We start from the raw sequence: 25,796 nt of genomic DNA on the forward strand, positions 1-25,796 counted from the left end.
ACTTCTCTACTCATGTTCACTTACGTGTAGTTATGAATTACTTTTGCTAGCCACAGAAAAGGGGTGTCATTTTTTTGAAATCCAGTCCTGACTTTGCTCTATGAGTCCTACAAGTGCAAAGAACTCAAGTTTACCAACCACATCAAAAGCAGTGCGAGGGGAGAGGCCAGTTTACAGGATGGCTGCAATACATTCCCTTGGTAAATATCCTTGAAGATCACCTCGGAAGGCTTAAGAGACACAGGATGACGGTGCTTGACTTTGATCTGACTATTTGTTCACTTCTCGGCGTAAATCAAATTGTTAAGTTTAATTTCAAAAATGCTGCAGTGATTACTTAGGAAATCACTGGCTACCCAAGCAACTTTTGCAAGCTGCAAGCTGAGTTCTTCCGTTTTCCCACTGTAATGCCAGCAGACAAGGGCAGAGATTACCGCTACTCCCCACCTCTCCTAGAGGCCATCGAGCATGTCACTCGCACGCTTTCCTTCCTCAATTAATGTGGTCAGTAGAAAAAAAACAATGACTCATGGATAAACTGTGTTTTCTCCCATTTCTTATATGCAACGTGTGCACCATTATATAATCAGATTCCGGGAGCAACTTTATTTTTTTTAATGTTTTACTTTTTACATTTGAGACAGAGAGAGAGAGAGAGCGAGAGAGAGCGAAAGAGCATGAGCAGGGGAGGGGCAGCAAGAGGTGGAGACATAATTTGAAGAAGGCTCCAGGCTCCAAGCTGTCAGCACAGAGCTCGACGCGGCGCTCGAACTCACAAGCAGTGAGGTCATGACCTGAGCCCAAGTCGGACGCTCAACCGACTGAGCCACCCAGGCGCCCCCGGGAGCAACTTTAATAATTAGTTCGTTGTTAAGTAGTTTCAGTTCTTGGGGGAAAAAAGGGGCAAAGTAGTAATTCCTCACATCTATACTTTAAAAAAGCGTGTTATTGAAAGGCACAGACATTTCTGTTTTCCCGCTTGAAACTGTGAACATCATAATTTTCCCCACCTGATCGTGTTCTTCCTGGAGCGTAGCGTTTACAAGTGGCTCTTAAAACTTGCAACATGTGAGATAGTTGTGTTTATTTTAATCTTCGTCAAAATGATGCAATCGAAATGGAAGTGTTGGTGTAGCCTTGGTGTTAGGACTAACAAAATTGCGTATTTGTTTTGTGAGTGGGATATGTATTCAGGAAGAATTTGTGCATCATCCCCAACACCTACCGCAGCCTCTGCCTGAGCGCGCGCTGAAGTTTTACCAACGCAATTAATTCGAAAATGGTAAACGTATGTTAATAGCAGTCTTTTCATTTTGGATACTTACGTAGCAATCACACTAGTGCAAACATAACTGTCACCGTTTGAGCCCAACTTTTTCTTTCAAAGTTAGAATTGGAAGGCTCTACCAGAGAACTCATGGTCAAAAGTAGCATTTGGCAAAACTTTGAATTACAGATCAGGAAGACGGAGAGCAACTTGCTTTTCTAGGAAGAATGGCAAATACTTGCTTAGATACCCTCTCGGAGCCACTCGTGTGAATGATGCTGGCAGAGGGACAAAAGAGTAGAAAACACTGGAAGTATTAAAAAGCAACAACTGACCCTACATGAGAGAATTCTCAAAGAATTCGAGAGCCCAACATCAAGTAAATGATGGGGAAATACACACATAAGGAGAAGACTTCCTTCTTTTTCTTCAAACGCACAAGTCTCTGTCAGAATTGACAAAAAGCTCAGGTTTTGAGCTGAAGAAAGTCACAGACTCTCTGTACCTCAGGATCTTGGTCTGAGTTATAAATACTGGGATTTTGAAATCGGCGACACAGATTCAGAAAAGGTTAACTCGGGCCTGTAAAATGTTACACTCACTTGGAACATGGGCTAGCCAGTTGTAAAGATGTCTGTCTACCTGCTCGTCGCTGGACAAGGCAGAGAACTCAGCCGGAGCAAGCTGCCCCACCCTAGCCATCAGGGGCCTGCAGTGGAGAGGCCCCCATCAGGGGCCTGCAGTTGAGCTCAAACTCTGGTTCTCCAGGCTGCCCTACTGCAAAGCCCTGGCCCCTCCTCAGAGTAGATCGGGACTTTTCATCAGGAATGGTTGCCAAGTGAGATGGGTTGGCTAGTTGGCCACTGTACATGAGAAGTATATGAAGGCTTATTCACACACACCAAATGCTTGGCTGAGCTTCTAGAATTGTCTACAGGCCGGGGTAAATTTTTCTGTCACCAGCAGCCACCTAACAATCAGGCTAAATGTAATCATCAGCAGGTTGTGGATTATACGTTTTGTGTGGGAAAGAAAAATTTCTGAGAGTTAGTCCCACGCTATTAAAATGTTGACGAGAATAGAGTATCAAGGAGGGTTAATGGAGTTTGTTTCAGGGGAAAAAAAAACTTATTAGCAGATCCCAGCAATTATAATGGACTCTATTGTTTACTGCTATTTGCTAAAATGGAGGCTTCTTTTACTGAAGGAATCCTAGGCTATTTCTGCAACTTCTAAATGACTTCCCTTCCATTCTCACTGTGGAAAGTCTCAGGAAAACAAAGATTCAGTAGGGGTCAAATATGCTGTACCAGAGAACCAGATAGCTATGCTATCTATCTGAAAAATGCTTATTTGGCTAATTATAATTTGGTAATATGAGAATAATTATGATATTGGACCAGATCCTACAGTCGTGTAAAGCTCTTCTTGAGAAATCGGTTCCACGGTCAAGGCTTTAGAAGGAATACATATTGTATCGAGTATCCCTTTCCCCACACATTCCCGGACACACACACTTTGTCTATTCACCGTGTGTACGCTATGATAAAGTCTGATTAACTCTACAGAAGTTTGTTTACCTTTACTTAACCTGCCATTACCTGAACTTTTGGGGGGGACCATAATACCCTTTCTTAATATGTAATAAGATAAAACGGAACTAGTTCTGGCAGAACCCTATTTGGGGGGAAAAACTACTTGAGAAGAAGAGTGTATGAGGGAGATCAGGATGTGAAAGTCATGTGTCCACCTGATGCTCGACATTATTGTACCAAGGCATTGGCCAGCCTGTTCTTGAATCCTTCTACAACCTTACAAGGCAGGCTGCTCCATCTCTGGACGGCTCTATCCCTAAATTCCTTTCTCCACGAAGCTGAAATTCAAGTTCTTAGGACTACATTAGATGCTTGAATTTATCCAGGCTAATATCCCCCAGAGTTTTCCTTTGCCATTGCTTTATTGCTGTTGGGAGGGCGGGCGGGAATGGAAAAGGGAGCGATGACTGTCAATAAATGTCCTGTGTTTTCTGCCCTTTCTGGATGCTTTTGGATGGCATCATGCAGTGGTTCTCAAACTTAATGTGCTTAGAAATGACTTGGAGCCTGGAGAGCTTGTTAAAAAGTGTTTTGGGCCCCATCGCCAGAGATTCTGAGATTTAGTAGGTTGGGGAAGGACCCAGGCATTTATTTGCATCTCTATGAAGCTCAGAGGTGATACCAATGCTGCTGGGCCAGGGACCACACTTTGAGTAACACTGGGGTATTGGATAGCTTGCTACTCTGCCAAGGCCCCATGCTCCAGCTGGTGGGAGTATTGGCTAACTGCTCAGAGCTGCCTCTTTCACTGGAAATTGCCCTCAGCGACAGGTGACTGTTTTATCCACGGTTGCCATCTCCCACAAGGTGACCCAGAACCAGTACCTGGCCGGCGCTAGACTATGAAGGCCCAGCCTCCTTGCCTCAAATCAGGAAGGCTCCGAAAGGGTCCTGCAAGTTCCAGGGCTCCCCTGAGAATGTGCTGAGGCCTCAGATTCACTGCAGGTTAGATTTTCTCTCTGCCCAATCCTACCTCTCTCACACAGCCTTACACACCTATCACATGGAAACACTCTTTAACCAAAATTCTGCACACAACTCTCTAGCTTATGGAGTTTTCTTCCCCCTTGTTTCCAGAGAGCCCAGTCTACGTCAGTTGGATTTTGGTTCTGTTTTACTTTTCTTTTAAACACAAGGGTAGTGCCTTACGTTTCATGTCATCTTTTAATATTCAGCCTACCTCTCCAATTTGTTGAAATCCTTTTGGCTCCTGAGACTCTGGTCTACTGTATTTGCTACTTCTTCCTGCTTTGTGTCATCGGCAAATTTGATAAGAATGCTATCTACGTCTTCATCCAAGACGCTGATGAAAATATTGAAGAGGACAGAGCTGAGATTAGATTACTGTGAAAAGCTGCCAGAACCTCCTTCCCAGTTGATATGTATCCATTAAACAGCAATAAAGGGAGCGCAGGCCTCTGAGTCAGAGATTTGGGTTTGGAACGCCAGCTCTAAGTAGAGGTCAAGAGCTTAGACCGAGAGCTAAAAAGAACAATACCAGTTTAGCTTTCCTGTTGTAACAGGCAACTTAGGAGCTCCTTACATGGTACATGTTAATAAATCACATCTCACCACCAAAACCCCCATGAAAATACTAAATAATCATGAATTCATGATTATTACTTATCTAATTTGCCTCAGGATGAAGTTGTATCGGGCATTTTGATGGAGGGTTTGTTTCACTTAAATATTTTTAAAATCAGGTTGTGATAAAATTGATGTTCAACAGCTAGCTCAGGTTCACAAGACAGACCTAAAATACTTGTGATATAGGAGGAAAAGAGGAACTCCTCAGGAATTGTGTGAGTAGCCCTAAGTCTATGCAATGTAGGTTACGATCTCTACAGGTGCCTGGGATAGGTGGATTTGACTTGTGTTAAATGCAGTGTGGCATAAAGACACTGAACGACACTGAGTGATGTACTTTCATATTACGGATTTGATGAAGCTAAATGTGAAGCTGAATGGGGGAGTGGTCTCCTGGTTAATTTAAATGGTTTTCAAGTCTTTCATGACACTAGGCAGAACAGCCAGAGCATAAAACACTGGCTGGAGGTATGAGGGTATTGCTTTCGCTCCCGGCTGTTTCGTAAGTCACGATATAACTCAAGAAAGTATCCCCCCCCCCCCCGCCGTATTTTTTCTTGAAAAGGTACTACCTGCACATTACCATACTAATAAAAATGTCGTAAGGAATTTTCAAAGGACAAAAAACTATCTGAAAATGCTTGCAACTCAACTGTTAACAAACCGGGAAGAAGTCAAATAAAGAGAAGCAAAAAACGCACTCACAGAAGTAAGATGAAAGGAAACGCTACAAAATGTTAAGGGTAATAATTATTTCCAAATTTAATTTTTTTTTTTCTACAACAGGCACGTTTCACTTTATCTCAGGGAAAATTAGTTCAAACTAGAGGCGAAACTTCCAAACACAAACAATGGTAGATAAAATATCAAAACGGACAATCACACAGGAACAATCTGAGCTCAGAAAGAAGCTCAGGGTAAACAGCCCTCTGGGTGAGAAATGGCAGAGGAATACAACGTGGAAGGGCTGTTTGGTTCTGGGATGGGAAGAAAGTGGGGGCAGCCGGTTCAAGTTTTGCTCGGCTCAAGAATCTGAAAATGTTTCTGTGCAAGACAAAGGACCTGCACTAGGATCTTTGCTTCAATAAGTCATTGATGGTATCAGGTTGCCCAACTGGTAAAAGGGGGCTGCAGAAAAGCACGGTTGTTGACCACCCCCTAGAACTGCTGAAAGAAACCCCCATTTAGGTGAAAAATTGAGAAGATTCTATTTCACAAACTCACTAGTATCTAGTTCCCCTGCCCAATTTTTAGAAATAAGGAATGCATTAAAAAATTAGTTAATGGAAAGAAATTCCCATTATAAATTGAATAGAGCCAAAAGATCCCCAAACTATATGAATGTTAGAATTAGTAGAATTAGATAAAATTACAAGTCAAATGATGACTATATCCATTTATTAAAATAACTCAACTTAATAAAAATAAACCCTAGCGAATTTATATATATATATATATATATTTTTTTTTTGCGAATTTATATATTTTATTGAATATTTTATAGAGGGTTTTTTTGAGAATGATAGCAATGCAAAGAAAATTAAAAATATGACTATGATTGAAAAGTAATATGATGGATCCTGGTGCTAACATTAATGGTTCGATTAAACCAAGAGAGGGAACTTTCTCCCATTTGTTTTAATTTTAGACACCAATATATCAAATTTATGAACGGAGACAAGAAATGTCTGTTTGTGGGGCACCTGGGTGGCTCAGGCGGTTCAGCGTCCGACTCTTGATCTCGGCTCAGGTCACGATCGCTGGGTTCGTAAGATCGGACCCTGCTTCAGGCTCTGTGCTGACGGTGTAGAGCCTGCTTGGGATTCTCTCTCTCCAACTCGCTTTCTGTCCCTCCCCCGCTCTTTCTCAATCTCAAAATAAATAAATAAACTTAAAAAAAAAAGAAAGGTCCGTTGGTGACCTGTAAGTTTCCTTTGGGAAACAATTATAACTTATCTTTAGTTTTAGAGTCTTTCCATGAGTAAACTGCATGCAGGGGCATTTGCAAGCATCTATTTTGGTGCACTGGTAGAACCTGGTTTAGGACTGTAGGACTGGTTTAGAATGAAAATGGCTACTTGGCTACAACACCAGGTAATTTTCCACACCAGTAAATCACCAGTGATATGGTTCCAAATGTCTCCCTTTGCGTGCAATCTCTGCAAGCTCAAAACAGTCTAATTACTTTAAAGGAGGTGACATAAAATTAAGCAGGCAGTTACAACCAAGAACATTTTAGATCCGTAGGGATCATGACACTGCCTGGCCCGGAGCCCCAAGGTTTTGCATTACAGGCATATTACCCTATTGTAACATGGTGAGAATTCTTACACTTTATAATTGGTTGGAAAGATTGGGTCTCAGCAGGATAAAAACCAGAGCGCCTTATAACTATGTACACAACGCACTCTTGAAGAGCCAAGAGAAACTTCCTCATGCTGTCAAAAGAAGTGTACCGAAAGGAGCTGCTAACGCATTGGATTTTTTAATGTACCAAATCTTTTTAGTCCTTAAGATGGACTAGATCGTATACTTTGCATGAGAGGGATTAAAAATAGGCTACTCTAAATTGAGAAGTTTGAGTTGGTGTCCTTAGGGTCCTTCGTAGCTTTAATATTTATGACTATGCTGCAAATATATCACAAACAGTCCCTGACTTAATAAGAGGTTGTATTTTAAACAAATGTCCTGTTAGCATCACATCACGTTCTTCGCATAGCTTCAAGGACGGCAGCAAAGCCGCATCCTTCAAATTTCTGGAAATAATCCAGAGTCGTTTACTGCCCAACATCTGATTAATTATTTCATTCAATGCACAATTATTGAGTACAACTAATGAGCAAAGACAAGGTGTGGCTATACAATAATACAACAATCTCCTGATGATCAGAAACTAGTCCCCAGGTAGTACCCAAAAAAGAATTCTAAAAACACTTTCCTAAGGGTCAGCACTGGTGGGTAGAACATAAGACTCTCATGAAGTTCACATGCCTGTCCCTCTGTGAAACAAACACACTGACAAACACAAATTCGTGACACTATTTGCTTTCCTTCCCTGAAAAAAAAAACCTCACGTTTCATTATTGACTTATTTTTTTTTGTTTGTTTTTATTTTCAGAAAAATTTGAGTACGCTTTTGGGAGCATATCACATATGTAAATAGTATCCATCAGGTCTCTGGAGGAAGAAGAGTGCTGCAGCAAAGGGAAACGAGAAGATTGATTTTAAGGCAAATCACTCTGAGGCCAGTGCCAAGGCAAAATGAGCGTGGACACGGAATGGTTCGGAGCGCAGAACAAAAGTGGCCACGATCTCCGAGGTAAAATACGGGCAGGCTCTAGGATGAGTTGGCAATGAGGATAAAAAGAAGGGGGGGGGGGTAGTTCCTAGAGCAATTTTTGAAGTTGAATTCACACAGTTTAGACGCCAATTCAGTACACGTAGCAATAAGATAGAGAGGAGATGGGGAGGGCGACGTAGAAGTAATTCTTAGGTTTCCAGTTTTAGAGAGAATTAAGTAATTAAACTACACTGAAAATCCAAAAAAAAAAAATGTAGCATTGTTTTGGGAGCACATAATGCCTTCTCCTTTAGACATTTTGGAGCCTGTAGGATGTACAGATGGAAACATATAGTAGGTGGCTGTGAGTACAGTTCCGGAGATTGGGAGAAAGATAGAAGGTGGAAATAACAACTGAGAAGTCTTAATGGTGCTTGAAGCCAACAGTTGAAGGTACTTGCAATGTATATAGAGCAGAGACAGAGTTAACAATGGAACATCGACATTTAAGCGATATATAGAACAAAGACGGCCTATATCGATTATTGTTACAGTTCCTGAATCTGTATCTCAAGTCATGACCATTCAGTAGAACGTAAAATTTTATATCCAGCTAACTACTCCACATCTCTACCTGGACGCAGAAGAGGCATTTCAAAATAGTATGTCCACATCTTTTTCCTAAGATAGGTTGCTTTTGAGATCTTCTCCATCTCCGTAAAGTGAGTACCCCATCTTCCAGTTCTCAGGTGAAAACTGTGGTCTTCCTGGATTCCTAACCCATTAGAAAGCTTTTTGGGTTCTTTCCTCAAAAGAGAGTAGAATCCAGCCACTTCTTACTACATTCACTTCTCCTCTTCCGGCCCAGATCACAGTCCTTTCTTGACTGAATTATGGCTCCTAATGGTCTCACTACTTCCCTTCAGTCTAGTGTAAAAGAAGGGCCAGGTGAGTCAAAACATGCCATCCCATCACACAAAACCTTCCAATGAGTCCCGTCTCACTTTAAGTGAAAGTGAAAGTCCTTTGAGGACTCCTGCATCCGATTCCTCTCATCTCTGAACTCCCGGTCGGCTACACTCCTGCTCAATTGTCGCTTTTCTGTTACACTAGTCTAAGTTTCCCCCCAAAGGATACGCATACTCCTGCCTCATGGCATTTCCACTTACTAGAACCCTCCTGAGCTGTTTTTCTTCCAATTATCCACATGGCTCACCTCCTCAGGTCCATTGCATCTTGTTCAAATGTCACCCTCACCGTGAGACCTTTCTTAACCATCAATATTTAAACAACAGCATTTTCCTTCCAACACACACACATCTATTCTCAACTACTTTCCTTTGTTTCCACACTGCACTTATCACAGCTTCATATACACTTAACTTTCTTGTTTTTTTTTTTTTTTTTTTTTTTTTTACCTTTCGTAAAAGTTTATTTATTTTTGGAGAGAGAGCAAGTGGGGTAGGTTCAGAAAGAGAGAGGGGAGAGAGAGAATCCCAAGCACGTTCCACACTGGCAGGGCAGTGCCCAAACTGGGGCTTGAATTCATGAACCATGAGATCATGACCAAGTCGAAATCAAGAGTCAGATGTTCGGGGCACCTGGGTGGTTCAGTCAGTTAAGAGACAGACTTCGGCTCGGGTCATGATCTCATGGTTTGTGGGTTTGAGCCCCGCATCAGGCTCTGTGCTGACAGCTCAGAGTCTGGACCCTGCTTCAGATTCTCTTGGCCCTTCCCCTAATCTCTCCTCTCTTCCCCTCCTTCTCTCTCGGCACTTCCCCTACTCATGCTCTGCCTCTCAAAACTAAATAAATATTAAAAAAAAAAAAGAGTCACACACTTAACCAACTGAGCCACCCAGGCGCCCCTTAACTTGCGTATTTGTTAACGTCTATTTCCCACCTTCTCCTTCCCAAAATACAAGCTTCATGAGGGTCGGGATTTTCATTGCTGTATACTGAGTAACACGACCCGAGCCTACCTAGCACCAAAATATTCACTGAGTGAGTGAATGAACGCTTATGATATTTACGACATGACCTTTACTGAGCTCTTACAATGTATCAGGCGTTGTGCCAGGGACCTCACTCTTCCTATATGACTAGAAAAATAGGAGAACTGCAAAACGATACCGTTCTGGAAACCAAGGAAGGGAAAGTTTCAACCAGTCGAGTTGAATATAGGGCCATTAGTTCTAGTGAAAGTCACCGATGACCTTAGTGAGCCCTTGTTTTCATTAAAACAAGGTGGTAGCAACAGAAAACAGATTGGAGTGGGTCAAAGCATAACCGGGAGCTAAAGACTAGGAAACAGTAAGGCCAATTACTTCTTTAAAACTTTTGATGGTTTCAAGCTGCCAAAAACAATTTTTTTTTTTGATGGTAAGGGGAAACCAGCATAGCTGTATAGAAAAGATCATATCTGAAGAAAGTTCTTTTAGAACAAGGGAGACTTCAATGTGACGGTTGGCTGAAGGGGAGAAAGAGAGAGACCATGAGCTGGGGAGAGTGGCAGAGGGAGAGAGAGAAAAAATCTTAAGCAGGTTCCATGCTCACTATGGAGCCCAACGTGGGGCTCAAGCTCACAACCCTGGGATCGTGACCTGAGCTGAAATCGAGTCGATGTTCAACCAACTAAGCACGCAAGCCCCCCTCCTTTCTTGTTTCTTTAAAGTGGAAAAGAGATAGGACCTAGGAATAGAGAAGCAAGGAGGGACTTCCATGTGCTACATTGTTGCCAAAGATGGAGAATACTGGTGGTAATTTCTCAGTTTATCAGCTGTTACTTATGATTATTAAAATGTAAAATGTATCATGAGGGAAGACAGGAGAATACTGAGATATAATTTTAAGGAAGAGCATATTTCCATGTATGTACATGCATATACACGTATGTGCATGTACATATATATATGCTGAATCTTTCTTAGAACCTAGAGAGATTTTTCAGGTATCTGGGAGCTTTTAAGTTCCAGCCATGCTGAACCCCTCTGATACTGGGACCAGGCCCTCCACTTGATGAGTTCACTCCTAGCTGATTGGTAGATGTGGAAGCCCCCATATGGCTACAGACAGACAATTCAGAGTTAATGCTCATTTCTTGTTTAAAGAGTGATCCTGGAATAGAAATAAGGAAATGAAATCTCATGAGAGTGTCATCATAAAGTCATCAGCCAGATGGCAGTCCTTGAAATCTAGTCCTTAGAGGCTTCTGACAATAATTTGTAATATCACATCTAATATTATCTTACTGACCAATTCATATCTATTCGCAGAGATTGAAGAGAAAGAAATGAACTTGCAGAGGCCCTCATTTCTGGCTTTATATGTTAACATGGACTATACAGAATATGATCAGGAAAACAAAATATTTTCCTACGTAGGTCACAATGATGATCTGTGTTCTGACCTGAATTGTTAAACTACAGAACTGAGTTAGGAAGTAGCCTTTTCTTTTAATCATGAATAGTAGACGAATTCCTTTTGGGCACGCATGACTATTTGTGTTAATCTACATAAAATGGGAAAGCTCCTATCAAAGTCAGAGTAGAATCAAAGATTTCTCTGACCTATTAATAAACTGAACAGTAAAATACAAAACAAAATTCGTTTCCTTTTGTTTTCGATGGTCTCAAAACTCTAGCTTGCCAGGGTATAATGTCAAAGTAAAGCTCTTCCAAGTTATAGTTTTTATATATTATTCAACAATTTAACACTGCACTGAAGATTTTTATTGCTTTAAATAGGCTTCCAAATGTGCAGATTTTTTGCATGAATTTCTCTATATGATTGAAAGTTTCAATGCAGGCAATACATTAGCATTCTGTGGTAAAACCCAAACTCTGTGATCAGAATGCTTTTGGCAGAGTCCCTCCTACCTAAAAAGTCTTGTTGATAGGTACTCTGTGAAGATATGAGATACTTTTTCTCTATCGCCCAAATATCAGCATTAATAATTTCTCCTTTTAAAATGATGCTGAAAAGAGTGACAACAAAAATGAAAGTGTTTATATCCTGTGATAGTTGTAGGGTTGGGGACTTTAAATGCCAACCCTAGAAAGTGGATAAATGGAAGATATCAAGTAGAAACAAGAAAATGAAATGATGGGAACCATTCTGTAAAAGAAATATCTCTTTATTTATAAGATCTGGCAATAACTCTTTTGAAGTGATTGTTAGGTTATGTGATGGTTATGTGATTGTTAGAAATGTGCCCTAAATTGCTTAGCTGAACACAGACAAAGAAATCTTTTGTGATGATGGAAATGTTCTATTTTGCACTGTCCAATAGGGAAGTCACTAGGTACACGTGGCTCTTGAGCACCTAAGGTGAAAAGGTGGCTGATGAGATGGAGAAAATGAATTTTAAATTTTATGTAACTTTAATTTACATTTAAATCGCCACCCACGGCTACCGGCTACCCCGCTGGCCCACATAAATCTATGGGAAGATGACGATGTTACTTGGCTTCTTGGTTTACCTGGGCAAGATACTGGATAAAAAGGTCAAAAGACAAGAGATCATATAAAGAGTTTCCTTGTTCTTTATCTATCTAGCACAAGGTCTGTAAGAATGTAAAATAAGAAAAACTGTAGTCAAGTAGAGCATGGCTTAATCTGTGCAGGTGACACACAAAGCATACACAGATTGCGAACTTCTAATGTAAAGGTATCATTAGCCAGTGGAGAATCCAGCTCTCCTCAAGACCTTTCCCGCTGACCAGAACAGCCACCAAGCCCGAATGGCCACTGTTTTATGATCCTACGTACATATACCGCATGAATATAACGTACGTGAATTTGCGAGCTAAGTGAACGTACCGTATTTACTCAAAGATCTGACTGGTTATCTTTCCAGGGAACGTAATGCTCTCTGGCTACAGCGTGCCGATTGATCAGTTTATTCTTTCCATCCCATTCGTGGCAGGCATTCTCTATTGGCTGACCCGACCCCAATTGTTAGCCACTAGAGGTGGTTTTGTTGCACAGTTTTGGTGTGAAATTTCCTGGGAATCCCACTGCTTTCCTGATACAAGCACCGCCCTGTGTCCTTTTACTTCCTGCTGGAATGTATATGTTCCAAGGGAGATGCCGAGAAGAACATGGAAACTTCAAGGCTGACATTGCTGAGCCACTGAGCCAACGTCAGTCATCTGCCTACCTCTGAACTGCTCAATAAATGAGACAAATAAACCTCTGTTAGGTAAGCTACTGAACTTGAGTTTTCTGTTACTTGAAATTGAAAGCAATCTTAATGGATACATTTTTCTTCTGTGTTGAGTTACTGGCACACCAGAACACTTGTAGTTATTTTTCATTTGTTCATTTACGTATTTAATGAAAAATGTGTTGGGGATAGTTAATACACGCAAAGCTAAGTAGGAGCTTAGCTCCTACAAGGAGATACAGTGGACAAGCGGCCAATGTGAATATCCTCACAGAGCCAACATTCTCACAAGAGACAAAGACCAGCAAACACTTAAGTAGTGAGGTAAGCACGATAATAGGGGGCCTATGATAGGAGGCCTAAAGAGTGTGCACTTTGAGGTTGGTAGCTGGAAAAGTCTTCCTGAAGGAATTGTTATTTAATATTATATATATATATATATATATATATATATATATATATATATATATATATACACACACACGTGTGTGTGTGTGTGTGTGTGTAAGTGTGTTTCAGGTCAGGAGTCAGTAGAGAAGACAGAACATAGGATGAGGAAGTGGAAAGAGCTCAGTGTTACTTAATTACATGTGGGGAGCGCTGGGAGGGAAGATTGAGGAAGAGTAGAAAATCAGGCTGGAGTTTTAAGGAAACGCTGAATCACACAAGACCTTGAAATCATTTAAAGAAGTATGGACTATCTTCAGATAATAATGGATAGGCCACTAGAGGCTTTAAAAGTGGGAGGGGGGTGAGCTACATAAATATAGTGTATTTAGAAAGATCATCCTGCATTTTATGCAGAGAATGGGTAGGAGCTAGGAAGACTAGAAGGAGGCATACCCGTTAGGCGAATGACGTAGTCACTGAGGCCAAACGTGACAGGTGAGGAGGAGGGATAAAGAGACGTGGCTGGATCTGAAAGCTCTTTCAGCAGTAAATAGCTTTGTGGTAGCTTAGCTATTGGGGTTGTAAAAGGAAGAGTCAAGCATGAGTTTTCATTTGGCAACTGAATGGGTTGTGGTAATGTTCACTGGAGAGGGATCATAGGAAGAAAAGTAGGCCACATTTGGAGAAAGAGGTTGGAAGAGGGCAAAAATGAGTTCAGCCTTGGGCCCATTCAGTTTGAAGTTCCGGAGGGACATTCAAATGGAAATAAGTCACTAGGATATGTAGGTCAGAAAGTCAAAAGATCATTGTCAGCTGCAAATGATATAAAAGGATAGTCATCAATGGACTGAAACTACACAAGTGGATGAATTTTCAGAGTACATGTGAGAATGGCACAGGGAAGAACTTTAGAAGCTTCAGGAAAATTAATCTGGCAAACTTCAGATTGTGTATGGGCCAGTGGAAAATGTAATTTGGCCGCTAACCTTCTGTTTTGACTTTACGCATTGGAGAAATAAGCACATACCTTCCTTAGGTGGTAGATTTTTAGGGACCTAGTCGAAAAATATAAACTGGAAGCCCCCCTCTGAAGAATCCAAAGACCTTACGAAAGCGATCAAGAACAGAGAGAGCTGCTTGGACGTTAGAGAAGCATGGGAACGTGGAGACAGGGGACTTCCAGAAAGAGTGACACAGATGGGATACACCTCCCTTGAAGCTCAAGTTTTGGACCACAAACAAGCTTTCTTTTTGGCCCCTTCTTAGCTTACACTCCCTGAACTCATCATATTAATTCCTGATCTTATTTTGCTTCCCCAAAGAGGCTACTCTTGGAGAAGCAGGCATTTCCCATTGAGATCTAACTTCTGAGTCTCTGATACCATTTTGATCACATATAAATAAGCCTTCCTAAGCCCATTCTGCCTTATTTAACTCAACAGATACTGGATCTGTATTTAAAACACAAAGTTCAACCCTTGCCACTGGGAGGAGGCAGTAACTTTAAGAATTTTTTCGAATTATCACTCCTGTATTCAAGCTCACCCTCTCTCCACCAGGGTCCTTTTGATAGGGCCCCAAATAGAACTCCCAACTTCAGATTGAAAGTTCTTTTCCATGGTCATCTATCTGAACACCAACTGTCTGGAATGCAAGATGGCCTTAGGACCACCAGCACGAATCCAGCTTCTCAGGAGATTTCACTCTTTAATTCCTGATTCGATTTCAAGATTTACTTGCTTTCACAATTTCCATATATCAGTAGCTCAGAGGTCCTAAGAGATTCTGCTCTTAGTTCAAAATCTGTTGGGTTTTTTTTCCCCTCTTGATGGTGGCCTTTTCTTCTTCATAAGGGCCACCAAATTGACTTCTTCAGTAATTCATGTCATCTTCTGGGACTTATTTACCTTTCACTGTGGTGTTCCTTATCATTGTACAAGTACTCTTTTTGCCGCTGTTTTCTGACACAGCTAAAAATGAGGACCCAATAATCTTTAACTGTCCATAGCATGAACAAGGTAACTCTATATTATGCAAAGGGAGTCATCATTCAACAAATATTTACCAGCTCCCCACTGTATCACTTGGTTCAGGACCTCAGGATGTGTCAAGTAAGAAAGAGAGTCTCTGTCCTCAGGGAATTTAGACTAATATGAAGCACAGACGTTAAACAACCAGTTATATAATTCATGTTTTTATCTAAAATTAGGATAAATGCTATTAAAAGAAAAGCACAAGGGGTTAAGAGAGTGGACAATAAAGACACAGAACCTAGTTTGAGGGGGTAGTGTCTCTAAGAGCTGTTAATTTTCACTGACATAGAATGGGAAATGAAGTTATGAGTCATGTTACACGACATGAATTTTCCCATTGCATAGGTGGAGTGAGATACAAAGATAGCACCATGGACAACTATAATTCCATCAAGAAACCCAAAGTGACTTCCTTGTCAGATTAAGAACGGGGCAACATGTGCCACTGTGGAATGGAATGATATTTCTTTGGGTAGACTTCTCAAAACATATTGATAAATGGTTCTTCTAGCTAAACATCCATATTTTGTGTTTGTCTAAACTCTTAGCTATTTCACTACCTTTGCAACGGTAGGCAAATCATTTAATTTCACCAGTCCTCAGGTCCCTCGTCTTTAAAATTCTAGAGGAATTAGGCAAGACTGTGAATTTAGTTGGCAACTGTCACCTTGGAGCCTCCGAAGCCCCAGTTGAGCAGGAGTAGGAAAACAAAATATGCAATGGCCACCCACCGTCACCACCACATCCATCACTATAGTCAATGATAGGTTTAGAAATAATGTAGTTCCTACCTTTTATGAATGCTTGCCCAAGAGGCATTGATGTTCTCTGTTATCATGTGTACTTTTCTCGTATCATCTGAAGAATAATCCCGGAGAAGTTTCAGGGCCAAATCATTTGCAACATCTACATTTATCTGCCACTGGCGGAGGTCTTTGGCCAACTGCTATGGATACATATGGGAAAGAAAATGAATGTCAGTTTTCTCTGAAATTTTGAGTTGCAGTTTCTCAAAATTTTTCATAAATAGCCTTTGAGTTCGCAGGTCAGAACTTGCCCGCATGTTTCCTTTGAAACTACCATGTGATTTAGTCAATCGTGACAGTATAATCCAACCCACTTTTCACGACAAAACTTTTCAAATGCAGCATCGTGAGCAATCCTCAGTATCCGGTGTTTCAATTCAGGAGCAATCGATTGGGGATCGGCTGGGCTTAATTGTTTTTCTCATGGGAGAGAACAAACTATAAAAATAAGCTCTCATATAGTTGTTGACTATGGGGCATATACCAAAATTTGAACGGAAAACAAAGCTCATGTATTTACTTCCCTCTTCATTAACTTGTTGAATTGTTTATGTAATTAGTGCCATCTACTGGCATTCAACTACAGCTGCATATAGAAAATATTAAACATCAAAAGAATAGCACTGCATACTACTTATGAACTTTTTTGAAGGCCAAGTTTATTCATAATACTTTCATAAATATCCTACTTTAAAATTAGAACACAATTTCAAACATAAGAATCTCGCTAAACCAAATGACCTGCTTTTTTGTTTCTGTTTGACAATGGAGTATTATCAGGCTATGTATTACATCACTTAAAATACCGCACAGAAAATAAATAAGGCAATGACAGGTTTATCTAGAAGCATATTAACAACTGCTCTAAGTGCATGGAGGAGGCTTCTAAGCATTAAGGTAATATTCAATTACTAAGATAGTTATATCAAATCCAACGTGGTAGGTAAAGCCATTGATAAACGGGCAAAGGATCATGAAAAAGACTTTCAAGCAAGAGAAAGAATAAAAGATTTATATTTTTAAAATTAAATTAAAAAGCTAAAAAAATAAGGGCGCCTGGGTGGCTCAGTCGGTCGAGTGACTTCGGCTCAGGTCATGATCTCGCGGTTCATGAGTTCAAGCCCCGCGTCGGGCTCTGTGCTGACAGCTCAGAGCCTGGAGCCTGCTTCGGATTCTGTGTCTCCCTCTCTCTCTCTGCCCCTCCCCTGCTCATGCTCTGTCTCTCTTTCTCTCAAAAATAAACAAACGAAAAAAAATCGAGTGTTAAATCAAGATGATACAATTTGACATCAGTTAAGTTAATAAAAAAAGAAAACCCAAAGCTGCAAGCACTATGATAAAACTAGCATATCCATGTACTACTGCTGGGAACAAATATCTATCAGGACAATCTGGCGATTGATATCAAATGACATATACATGCTTACTCCCATTGACCTTGTAATTGTGCTTTTGGTATTTTCTCCTGATAAAATATTTAAAAGAAGAGAAATACATTATAGGAATAAAGAGCATCATTAACTATTATAGCATAAAAATGAGGAAATTTCAATTTTTAATGAGAGGACATTAGAATCACACAATATATCAACCCAATGTTCTAGTGTGCCAAAATCATAAGTAACAAACAAACCACAATTTCTATCTGTATTGTATTTCTTAAATCTCTAAGTCATGAACTAGAAGGGGAGCAGAGGAAACCGAAATTAACTGATGTTTCTGAAGAGCAGTCATTTTTGTTTTAATATCTGTTCTTTCATGTTGGTATGATATTTACATAATAAAAATCAAACAGTAGTAATTTTGGCAGAGTTTCAGTATATTTGGGTGCGCTCCCCTTCCTTGAAAATGTATAATGTATATATAATCTGGTATTTCTCAGTTAACTAGAATATCCTATTCTTTGTTTTAATGTTTCTTTATTTATTTTGAGAGAGAGGAGAGAGAGAGAGAGAGAGAGAGAGAGAGCGCGCAAGGGAGGGGCTGAGAAAGAGGCAGAGAGAGAGAATCCTAAGCAGGCTCTGTGCTGTCCGTGCAGAGCCTGACAGGGGGCTCGATCTCACAAACTGTGAAATCACGACCCGAGCCGAAATGCAGAGTCAGGTGCTTAACCGACTGAGCCACCCAAGAGTCCCTAGAACATCCTATTCTTGAATCAAATGAAATAATTTCATTTATTGCATGTAACAAATAGAACCAAAAAACAAAATGAGTAGCAAGCATCTGGAACCAACGTTACTAACTTTCGCCATGAAAGGAAAAAGGGAGAGAATTTTTAAAGGCACAGAGTACAGTTCCTGTACTACAAAGCGGTTAAAGTTTATCCTGGCGAAAAGTCTGCCTTCCCTTATATACTCATTTTACCCAGCCCTGTGGCTCCTATTTTCCACTTTTTGGATCCTCACGCTATTCAAAAACCTTTCTAAGGTGAAACATACACTTCTAAGGCTTTCCTTTTCTAGAAATGTCCTAAGGTATAAGCTTACCTTTCTGTCCCTTCTCCTCCTTACTTAAGCCAAGCCTTCAGTGTTAAAGTAGTGTGTACTGTAAGCAGCCCTTTTTATCCATAAGATGGCATTTGAATTTTGAAAAAGAGCTTAGTGTCTATTATTTATTAAATCCCTAATTGGTAGCATAAGAATTCACAAAACGGAAACCAATGACTTGGTCACCTTTTTCCAAGTTAATTCCTTTTAACGAATACCTCTCTCTGCTAGAGAAATACCATCAACCAACATCAGAGCATATGTGTATACGTTTAGGAATAAAAAATATGAATTAAAATTTTAATAAATGTAAGTAATATCATTTATTTTACCGAAAAAAGATAAATAATTTTGGAAGCCACCTCTCACTCACGCGCTGCTACCTGAAAAGTCTAGATTAAAAAGGATATACACTTTTTGGTCTTAATCTATAGATCATAAAAACGGCCTAGAAGTTTAAGTTGAAAGGTATGCTAGCATTTTCCAAACTCTTGAAGGAAATATACAGCTCAAGTTACAGACTTCATAGTCAAGAGGTAAAAGAGTGAGGCTTGATTTCAGAGCTTTTTGATAAACTTTAATTCTTGAAAGACAAAAAAGCACAAGCCACATACTTTTCTTCAAATTTGTAGTCACCGTGATATTCAGATTTTCATACAGAAGGAAAGCCCTCACCCTCCCTGAATGCTGCCCAGGTTTTGAGAGGATGTAGGATTAAAAAAGAAAATCCCACTGACCTTGAGTAACATTGACAGGGCAAAGGCCCTTATCTAAACCCTAAGGTTCTCAACTTCAGCATTCTTGTCTCCCTTCTTACAGCAATCACCGGAACACAATGCTTCCCTTCCTCCTAGGGTCATATGTTGACCGATCTGGGCTTTAACCAAGTGTCCTTCAAGCTAGGAACAATGACCTTGACCCGTTTTGCCTACTACCGTGAAATTTACTACTGGGATAACTCCAGACCACACAAGGAGTGTAAATTCAAAAACACAATAGAATTCACACACACGTCTTCTTATTTCTGAATTCCATTTGCAGTGGTATACCCTACAGGGAATTGTTTGTATGGTGATCACAGTGTGTGAAGAAATTTGAAATACTGTGAACACTAGCCTATGAAAAAAGATGATTTTTGTGGGTCCATATATCTATATGTGCGTGTGTGTTTTCTGTGAAGAATATAAAAGGCTACATTCCCAAAAGATTGTGTCCCCAACCAGGCAAGAAATATTTCATATTCAAAGCCGATATGGTGTTGCTGTAACACGTGCTTGGTATTTTATGTGCTGTATTTTAGGCAGGAAAATGATTGTAAACTGTGGGACAACCGGTCTAAAATGCTCCCTTTAATTTAGAAGAGAAATGCAAATACATAGACCTATCATTAAAAAAATTAAGGGTGAGTAGTGTTCAAGTTCTCTTATAAAATGTGTTTGGGGATAGTCCCCTACCAATGAAATTAACATTTGTTCCAGGTGAGCTAGAGTTTAAAAATTTTAATGACTGACTCCAAGGAGCTTCACGAATGAAAGGCAACAGCAGAGTAAGGAAAAGGCATCTTCCCAGGGAGTCTTCTTTGGCCGTTGTTTGGCTGTTTGATCTTAAGAAAGTCATTAACCTTCTGAGTCCCAGTTTTGTTGTGTGTAAAATAGGATGGAGTGACTTATTCCGCCTATGCCTCAGGTTTGTCATGAGGCCAAACTCAAAATAAAACTGCTTGGAAAATTGTGAAATAGCATCCTAATATAGTTATGGAGAAAAAGGCGCTAATAGGGGGTTTCTCTTCTTTTGCCTAGGATACTGTGTTGGCATACGCGAACTAAGAAATTCATTTGAAAAAATCCAGTTCTGTGAGCTAACAGGGAAGAGCTGATTAGCTCTTAGATCCGTTCTCTGGCAATCTCCCACTCTACCCAGCGTTACCGATGAACCAAGCCCCTTATAAGGGGGACCAGGGTTTCCCAGGATTCCTTGCTAGTTGGTTTCCAGGCGCGTCAGGACAGTGAGAGGCCTTGGTAGGACATGCAAGAACAGGAGGAAAGAAGGGTGAAACTAAAGTATATCTCCCCTTCTCTCTGTGTGGGCAGGGTCTTCTTTGTGACTCCATTTCCTAAGGGACAGCCCTTCTGCCTGTAGTGTCACTACCTGCCGTGCAGCCCCCACAGCGGTTGAGTTAGTACCGGATGGTTCTGGTTTCTGGACTTTGGTAACACTTGTTGGCCCTTCAGCCCTCGAGGTGGCAATAGCTTCCCGATACTGCCAACCTCCGGGACTGCGGTCCTCTGCTACTCCATTAGCCATGGAACCTGTCATCTGTATTAACTTTCCTCTGAAATATCTCAGGTGGCTTCCAGACTTAACCCTGATGATACAAACTGGAGGACATTTCACAGCAAATGACCCTGCCTCCCCAGAGAGAAGGGGATCACACAATGTAACGTAACGAGCACACGTTTCATTAAATACGGACGACATCTTGCATCGTTCTCTTCAGTCTCAGAGGAACAGGTGACTCTTGTACTCTGGTAAGCTGATTCCTCCGTCAGAAGAGTCATCTACTCTGGGCTTTTTCTCCACACACTCTTTGTGTCTTTTCAATCTCTCGTCTCCCCGTAGGGTCTTTCTTCATAGCCTTCAACCATGAGTCCCCCCCGCCCCCATCTTTAAACAACGGCAACAAAACTTGCTCTCTATCATTGTCTTTCCCTCCACCATTAAGCTCCTTAGAAGGCAAATGTTCAGTCACGGCCTCAACTGGATTACAATCCTTCAACTCTACAACTCATCAGAATCAGTCTTTTGCCAATATCACCCCTCAAAAAATATTCTGACTTGACATGGGTGTAAATTGGATTGGTGGTCCCAATTCTTTACCCCACCCTGTGTCCGTGCCCTTTGCTATTTAATTTTTTTTTTAATTTTTTTTTAATGTTTATTTATTTTTGAGACAGAGAGAGACAGAGCATGAACGGGGGAGGGTCAGAGAGAGGGAGACACAGAATCCGACACAGGCTCCAGGCTCCGAGCTGTCAGCACAGAACCTGACGCGGGGCTTGAACTCACGGACCGCAAGATCATGACCCGAGCCGAAGTCGGACGCCCAACCGACTGAGCCACCCAGGCGCCCCAGCTATTTAACTTTTTAATTTCCCACTACAAAAGACAAGAGTTTAGTTTCTGGCCCTTGTCATTGAGCTTGGCCTGATGACTTGTTTTGTCTAATCCTAATGGGGTAACAATAGAAGTGATACAGAGGCTTGGAATGTGCTCCTGCAGTGGGGCTAGCCCTTATGCATTTCTGCCATCACCAAGAGATACACATGTCCCGGGCTAGCCTGACTGTCCCTGGAGAAGGATGAGTGACACATGGAGGGAGCCACCCCAGTCAACCTGCAGCACGAAGCAGTGCCACCCCAGCCAAGCCGTCAACTCTTGAAAAAAATTAAATGCTTGGGGCGCCTGGGTGGCTCAGTCGGTTAAGCGTCCGACTTCGGCTCAGGTCACAATCTCGCACTCCGTGAGTTCGAGCCCCGCGTCGGGCTCTGTGCTGACGGCTCAGAGCCTGGAGCCTGTTTCGGATTCTGTGTCTCCCTCTCTCTCTGACCCTCCCCCGTTCATGCTCTGTTTCTCTCTGTCTCAAAAATAAATAAACGTTAAAAAAAATTAAAAAAAAAAGAAAAAATTAAATGCTTATTGTATGCCAATGACATTTTGAAGTTTTTTGTTACACAGAACGTTTGCAAAAATAGTTAACTGATTCAGTCACCAAGGGCCAACATCTGTGGAAAGTCTTAGGTTCTCATGTAATGTAAAATGAACAAATCAGGAAACTACAGACGCCGGCGAGGATGTGGAGAAACGGGAACCCTCTTGCACTGTTGGTGGGAATGCAAATTGGTGCAGTCGCTCTGGAAAGCAGTGTGGAGGTTCCTCAGAAAATTAAAAATAGACCTACCCTATGACCCAGCAATAGCACTGCTAGGAATTTACCCAAGGGATACAGGAATGCTGATGCATAGGGGCACTTGTGCCCCAATGTTTATAGCAGCGCTTTCAACAAGAGCCAAATTATGGAAAGAGCCTAAATGTCCATCAACTGACGAATGGATCAAGAAGATGTGGTTTATATATACAATGACATACTACTTGGCAACGAGAAAGAATGAAATCCTGCCATTTGCAGCAACGTGGATGGAATTGGAGGGTATTATGCTGAGTGAAATAAGTCAGAGAAAGACAGATCTTGAGAAACAGAACAGAAGACCACGGGGGAGGGGGAAGGGGAAAATTTTTTTTCAGAGAGGGAGGGAGGCAAACCATAAACTCTTAAATACTGAGAACAAACTGAGGGTGGATGGGGGGTGGGGGAGAGCGGAAAGTGGGTGATGGGCATGGACGAGGGCACCTGTTGGGTTGAGCACTGGGTGTTGTATGGAAGCCAATTTGACCATAAATTATATTTAAAAAAAAAACAAAACCAATGTATGTGCAGCGACCAGTGCTGTTGCTGAGTCTCTTCTGGAGGTTCCATCCTTTCTTAGCCCCCTCTCTATGAGTCTCCTCCATAATCTCTTATGGCTTAAGTTGTTCTTTTTCTATCTTTCTCTTACATGTCGATGTTCTCCAAGGTTCTGTCATTAGCCCAACTTTCTCCACCCGCACATACTCACCCTTCAGTGGAAGAGAAGGCAGGGAGCACGCGTGCAGAGTGGTTTTATCACAATTTTCCTTTACAGCAAGTCATCGACCTCCGCTGTCACTGCCTGCATTTAGGCTGTCACCATTTCTCACTTGGCTTCTCCGACCACCTTTATACTCACTTCCTCCACTCTCAAACCAGCCCCTCCACCGGGAAAACAGCTGCTCAAGTGATATTTTTGAAATGCAAATGGAACCATGTTACTACTCGGTAAACCCTTCCGATGGCTCCCTGTTGCCTACAAGTCAAAGTCCAAACCTCTCTCCTTAGATTAGTAGGCGCTCAAATCTAGAACCCACACCTGTGCATCCACTCTTATCTTTTGTTAACTCCTTTCCATTTCCTTTCCTCTGACCCAATCCCATCATTGCTCATATGATAATCCAAAACCTCCGAAAGGTTCAGTGACTTGCTGAAGGTGACAAAGCCAATCAGTGAAAGAGGGGTCCCCAAAATGCAGGTTTCCCGACTCCAATATTCAGGGTTCAATCTAGTTAAAGAAGATATGCTTCCCTATAGAGGGATTTAAGGCAAATGATTGGGTTTATTGTAATTGAACACTGAAGAATATACAATAGTCTCCTTGGTGATTATAGCATGATTGGAAAATTGTGTATAATAAAATAAGACATTGCCAAACAAAGACAGCAGAAAAAAAAACAGAGATTTGGTTTATTCAAAAAAAATCACTAAACAATTTAGTCCTAAGTATGAATTAATATTCCACAAATCTTTATTGGGAAAAAGAAACACTCTTGCTTGCTTGTGTGAATTAAAATGACCTACAAAACCTCTTTATGGATTTATAATAGAAATGTTAAAATATCTGTAAGGAAGCTAATTCAAAAGTAAAGCCTCTCACCATTAACTTCAAGATTCATCTATTAAACCCCTGACATTACCGACTCTGTTTCAGAAGGTAACAGTCTATACAGGGGATACTATTTAAGAAAATGGCCCTCATTTTCCAGCTTACTGGAAATGATTAATCTTTTCAATAGCTTTGAGGACTACATACCAAAGTTGTTACTTTTTTGTCCTTTCAACAATGACTACAAGCTGAGAGCAGGCTAGTAAATGTGTTATCGGCCAACCCATTAGAGTTCCATTATTTTCTGTCTTACATGGCTTCATGTAATGAATTTTCATAATTAAACTAATGGCATACAATTTATTTTCCTCCCTCTTTACTTTCAGGCCCCATTTCTCTTCTGGCTTCTTTGGAATAAGTTTTATACGAAATGAAGGGAGGAGAGCCCTGCAAGGTACTTCATTACCTTAATTTCATTATGACATTTTAGAAAGCATTCTCTTTATCTGGGCTCTCTCTTTAATTTGCTGACTTTATTAAAAGGCGTAAGTAGTGTTGTAATTAAGAAATCACCCAGCCTCTCCAGGCATCTAAGAGAAGTCTGGTTGAGAGGGTATGGAAACGGTCGGGTAGAAATGACTCCAGAGAGAATGCCAGAGGACAGATCCTCAGAAAGTGGCATTTGTCCTGGCTATTTTTCCAACCCCGTGAGCCTCCTGTGGTAGAAGACGTTATTTTCCATGAACAATCGGGGCCTCATCATGCCACGTGCACCCCCACTGAGTCAAGGACGGCTATGTAACTGATTTTGACTACTTGTAACTTACAGGCAAAAGTTGTATGAACCGATGGCATCATTCATGGTCCCTGCCTCCTGAATCACGGAAGTATGTATCAAGACTCCGCTGTTATCAGCTTTGGTCCCTGCGTGAGTAAGCTAAGTAGAACCCTCTTGCGAATCCACAATGGACACGTAACATGAGCAAAATGTAAACTTTGTGTTAAGCCTCTAGACACGGATCTTGCTACTGTAGTACGACTTAGACCATCCTGACAGATACATCTAGTCAGGTACAACCCTATCTCCAGAAGGGCAATTCTATTATATCTATATAATCTGGGGCCAGGGTCAGGGATAGAATAAGCTAGTATAATAACTCATACAGAATAGGTTCTGTTGCTAATACATGTGGAGAAACTATGTTTCCAAAGCAGTTTATAAACTGGAAGAATCAAGAAAAGATCTGGATCTTTGTTTTTTTTCTTTAACGTTTATTTTTGAGACAGGGAGAGACAGAGCATGAACGGGGGAGGGGCAGAGAGAGAGGGAGACACAGAATCGGAAACAGGCTCCAGGCTCCGAGCCATCGGCCCAGAGCCTGACGCGGGGCTCGAACTCACGGACCGCGAGATCGTGACCTGGCTGAAGTCGGACGCTCAACCGACTGAGCCACCCAGGCGCCCCGAAAAGATCTGGATCTTAAGGACACATAGGCACACCTCTTGAAAGCAACTTGGAGAAACAATTCGCGTAGCATGAAATCTACCCATTTTAAGTGTATAATTGAGTGGTTTTTAGTATATTCAACGAATTAGGAAGCCATCACCACAATCTAGTTTTGGAACACTTTCTTCAAACCCAGAAGAAACCCTGTACCCATCAACAGTCACT

The 25,796-nt window shown here is 41.2% G+C and overlaps 1 protein-coding gene across 18 annotated transcripts in view; it reads right to left on the reverse strand.

Moving 5' to 3' along the window:
• The window catches only part of DMD (dystrophin), a 2,138,536-nt gene that overhangs the window by 500,246 nt on the left and 1,612,494 nt on the right, over positions 1-25,796 (reverse strand). For 16 of the 18 annotated variants that reach the window (XM_058713880.1, XM_058713888.1, XM_058713891.1 and 13 more), the window contains one exon: positions 16,111-16,265. In XM_058713880.1, the coding sequence (XP_058569863.1) occupies positions 16,111-16,265 (155 nt within the window). The remainder of the gene's footprint in view (positions 1-16,110; positions 16,266-25,796) is intronic. The other 2 variants (XM_058713887.1, XM_058713878.1) reach the window with 1 other exon arrangement.

This window comes from Neofelis nebulosa, chromosome X (genome assembly GCF_028018385.1).
Source record: "Neofelis nebulosa isolate mNeoNeb1 chromosome X, mNeoNeb1.pri, whole genome shotgun sequence".
In the NCBI taxonomy this organism is placed as follows: domain Eukaryota; kingdom Metazoa; phylum Chordata; class Mammalia; order Carnivora; family Felidae; genus Neofelis; species Neofelis nebulosa.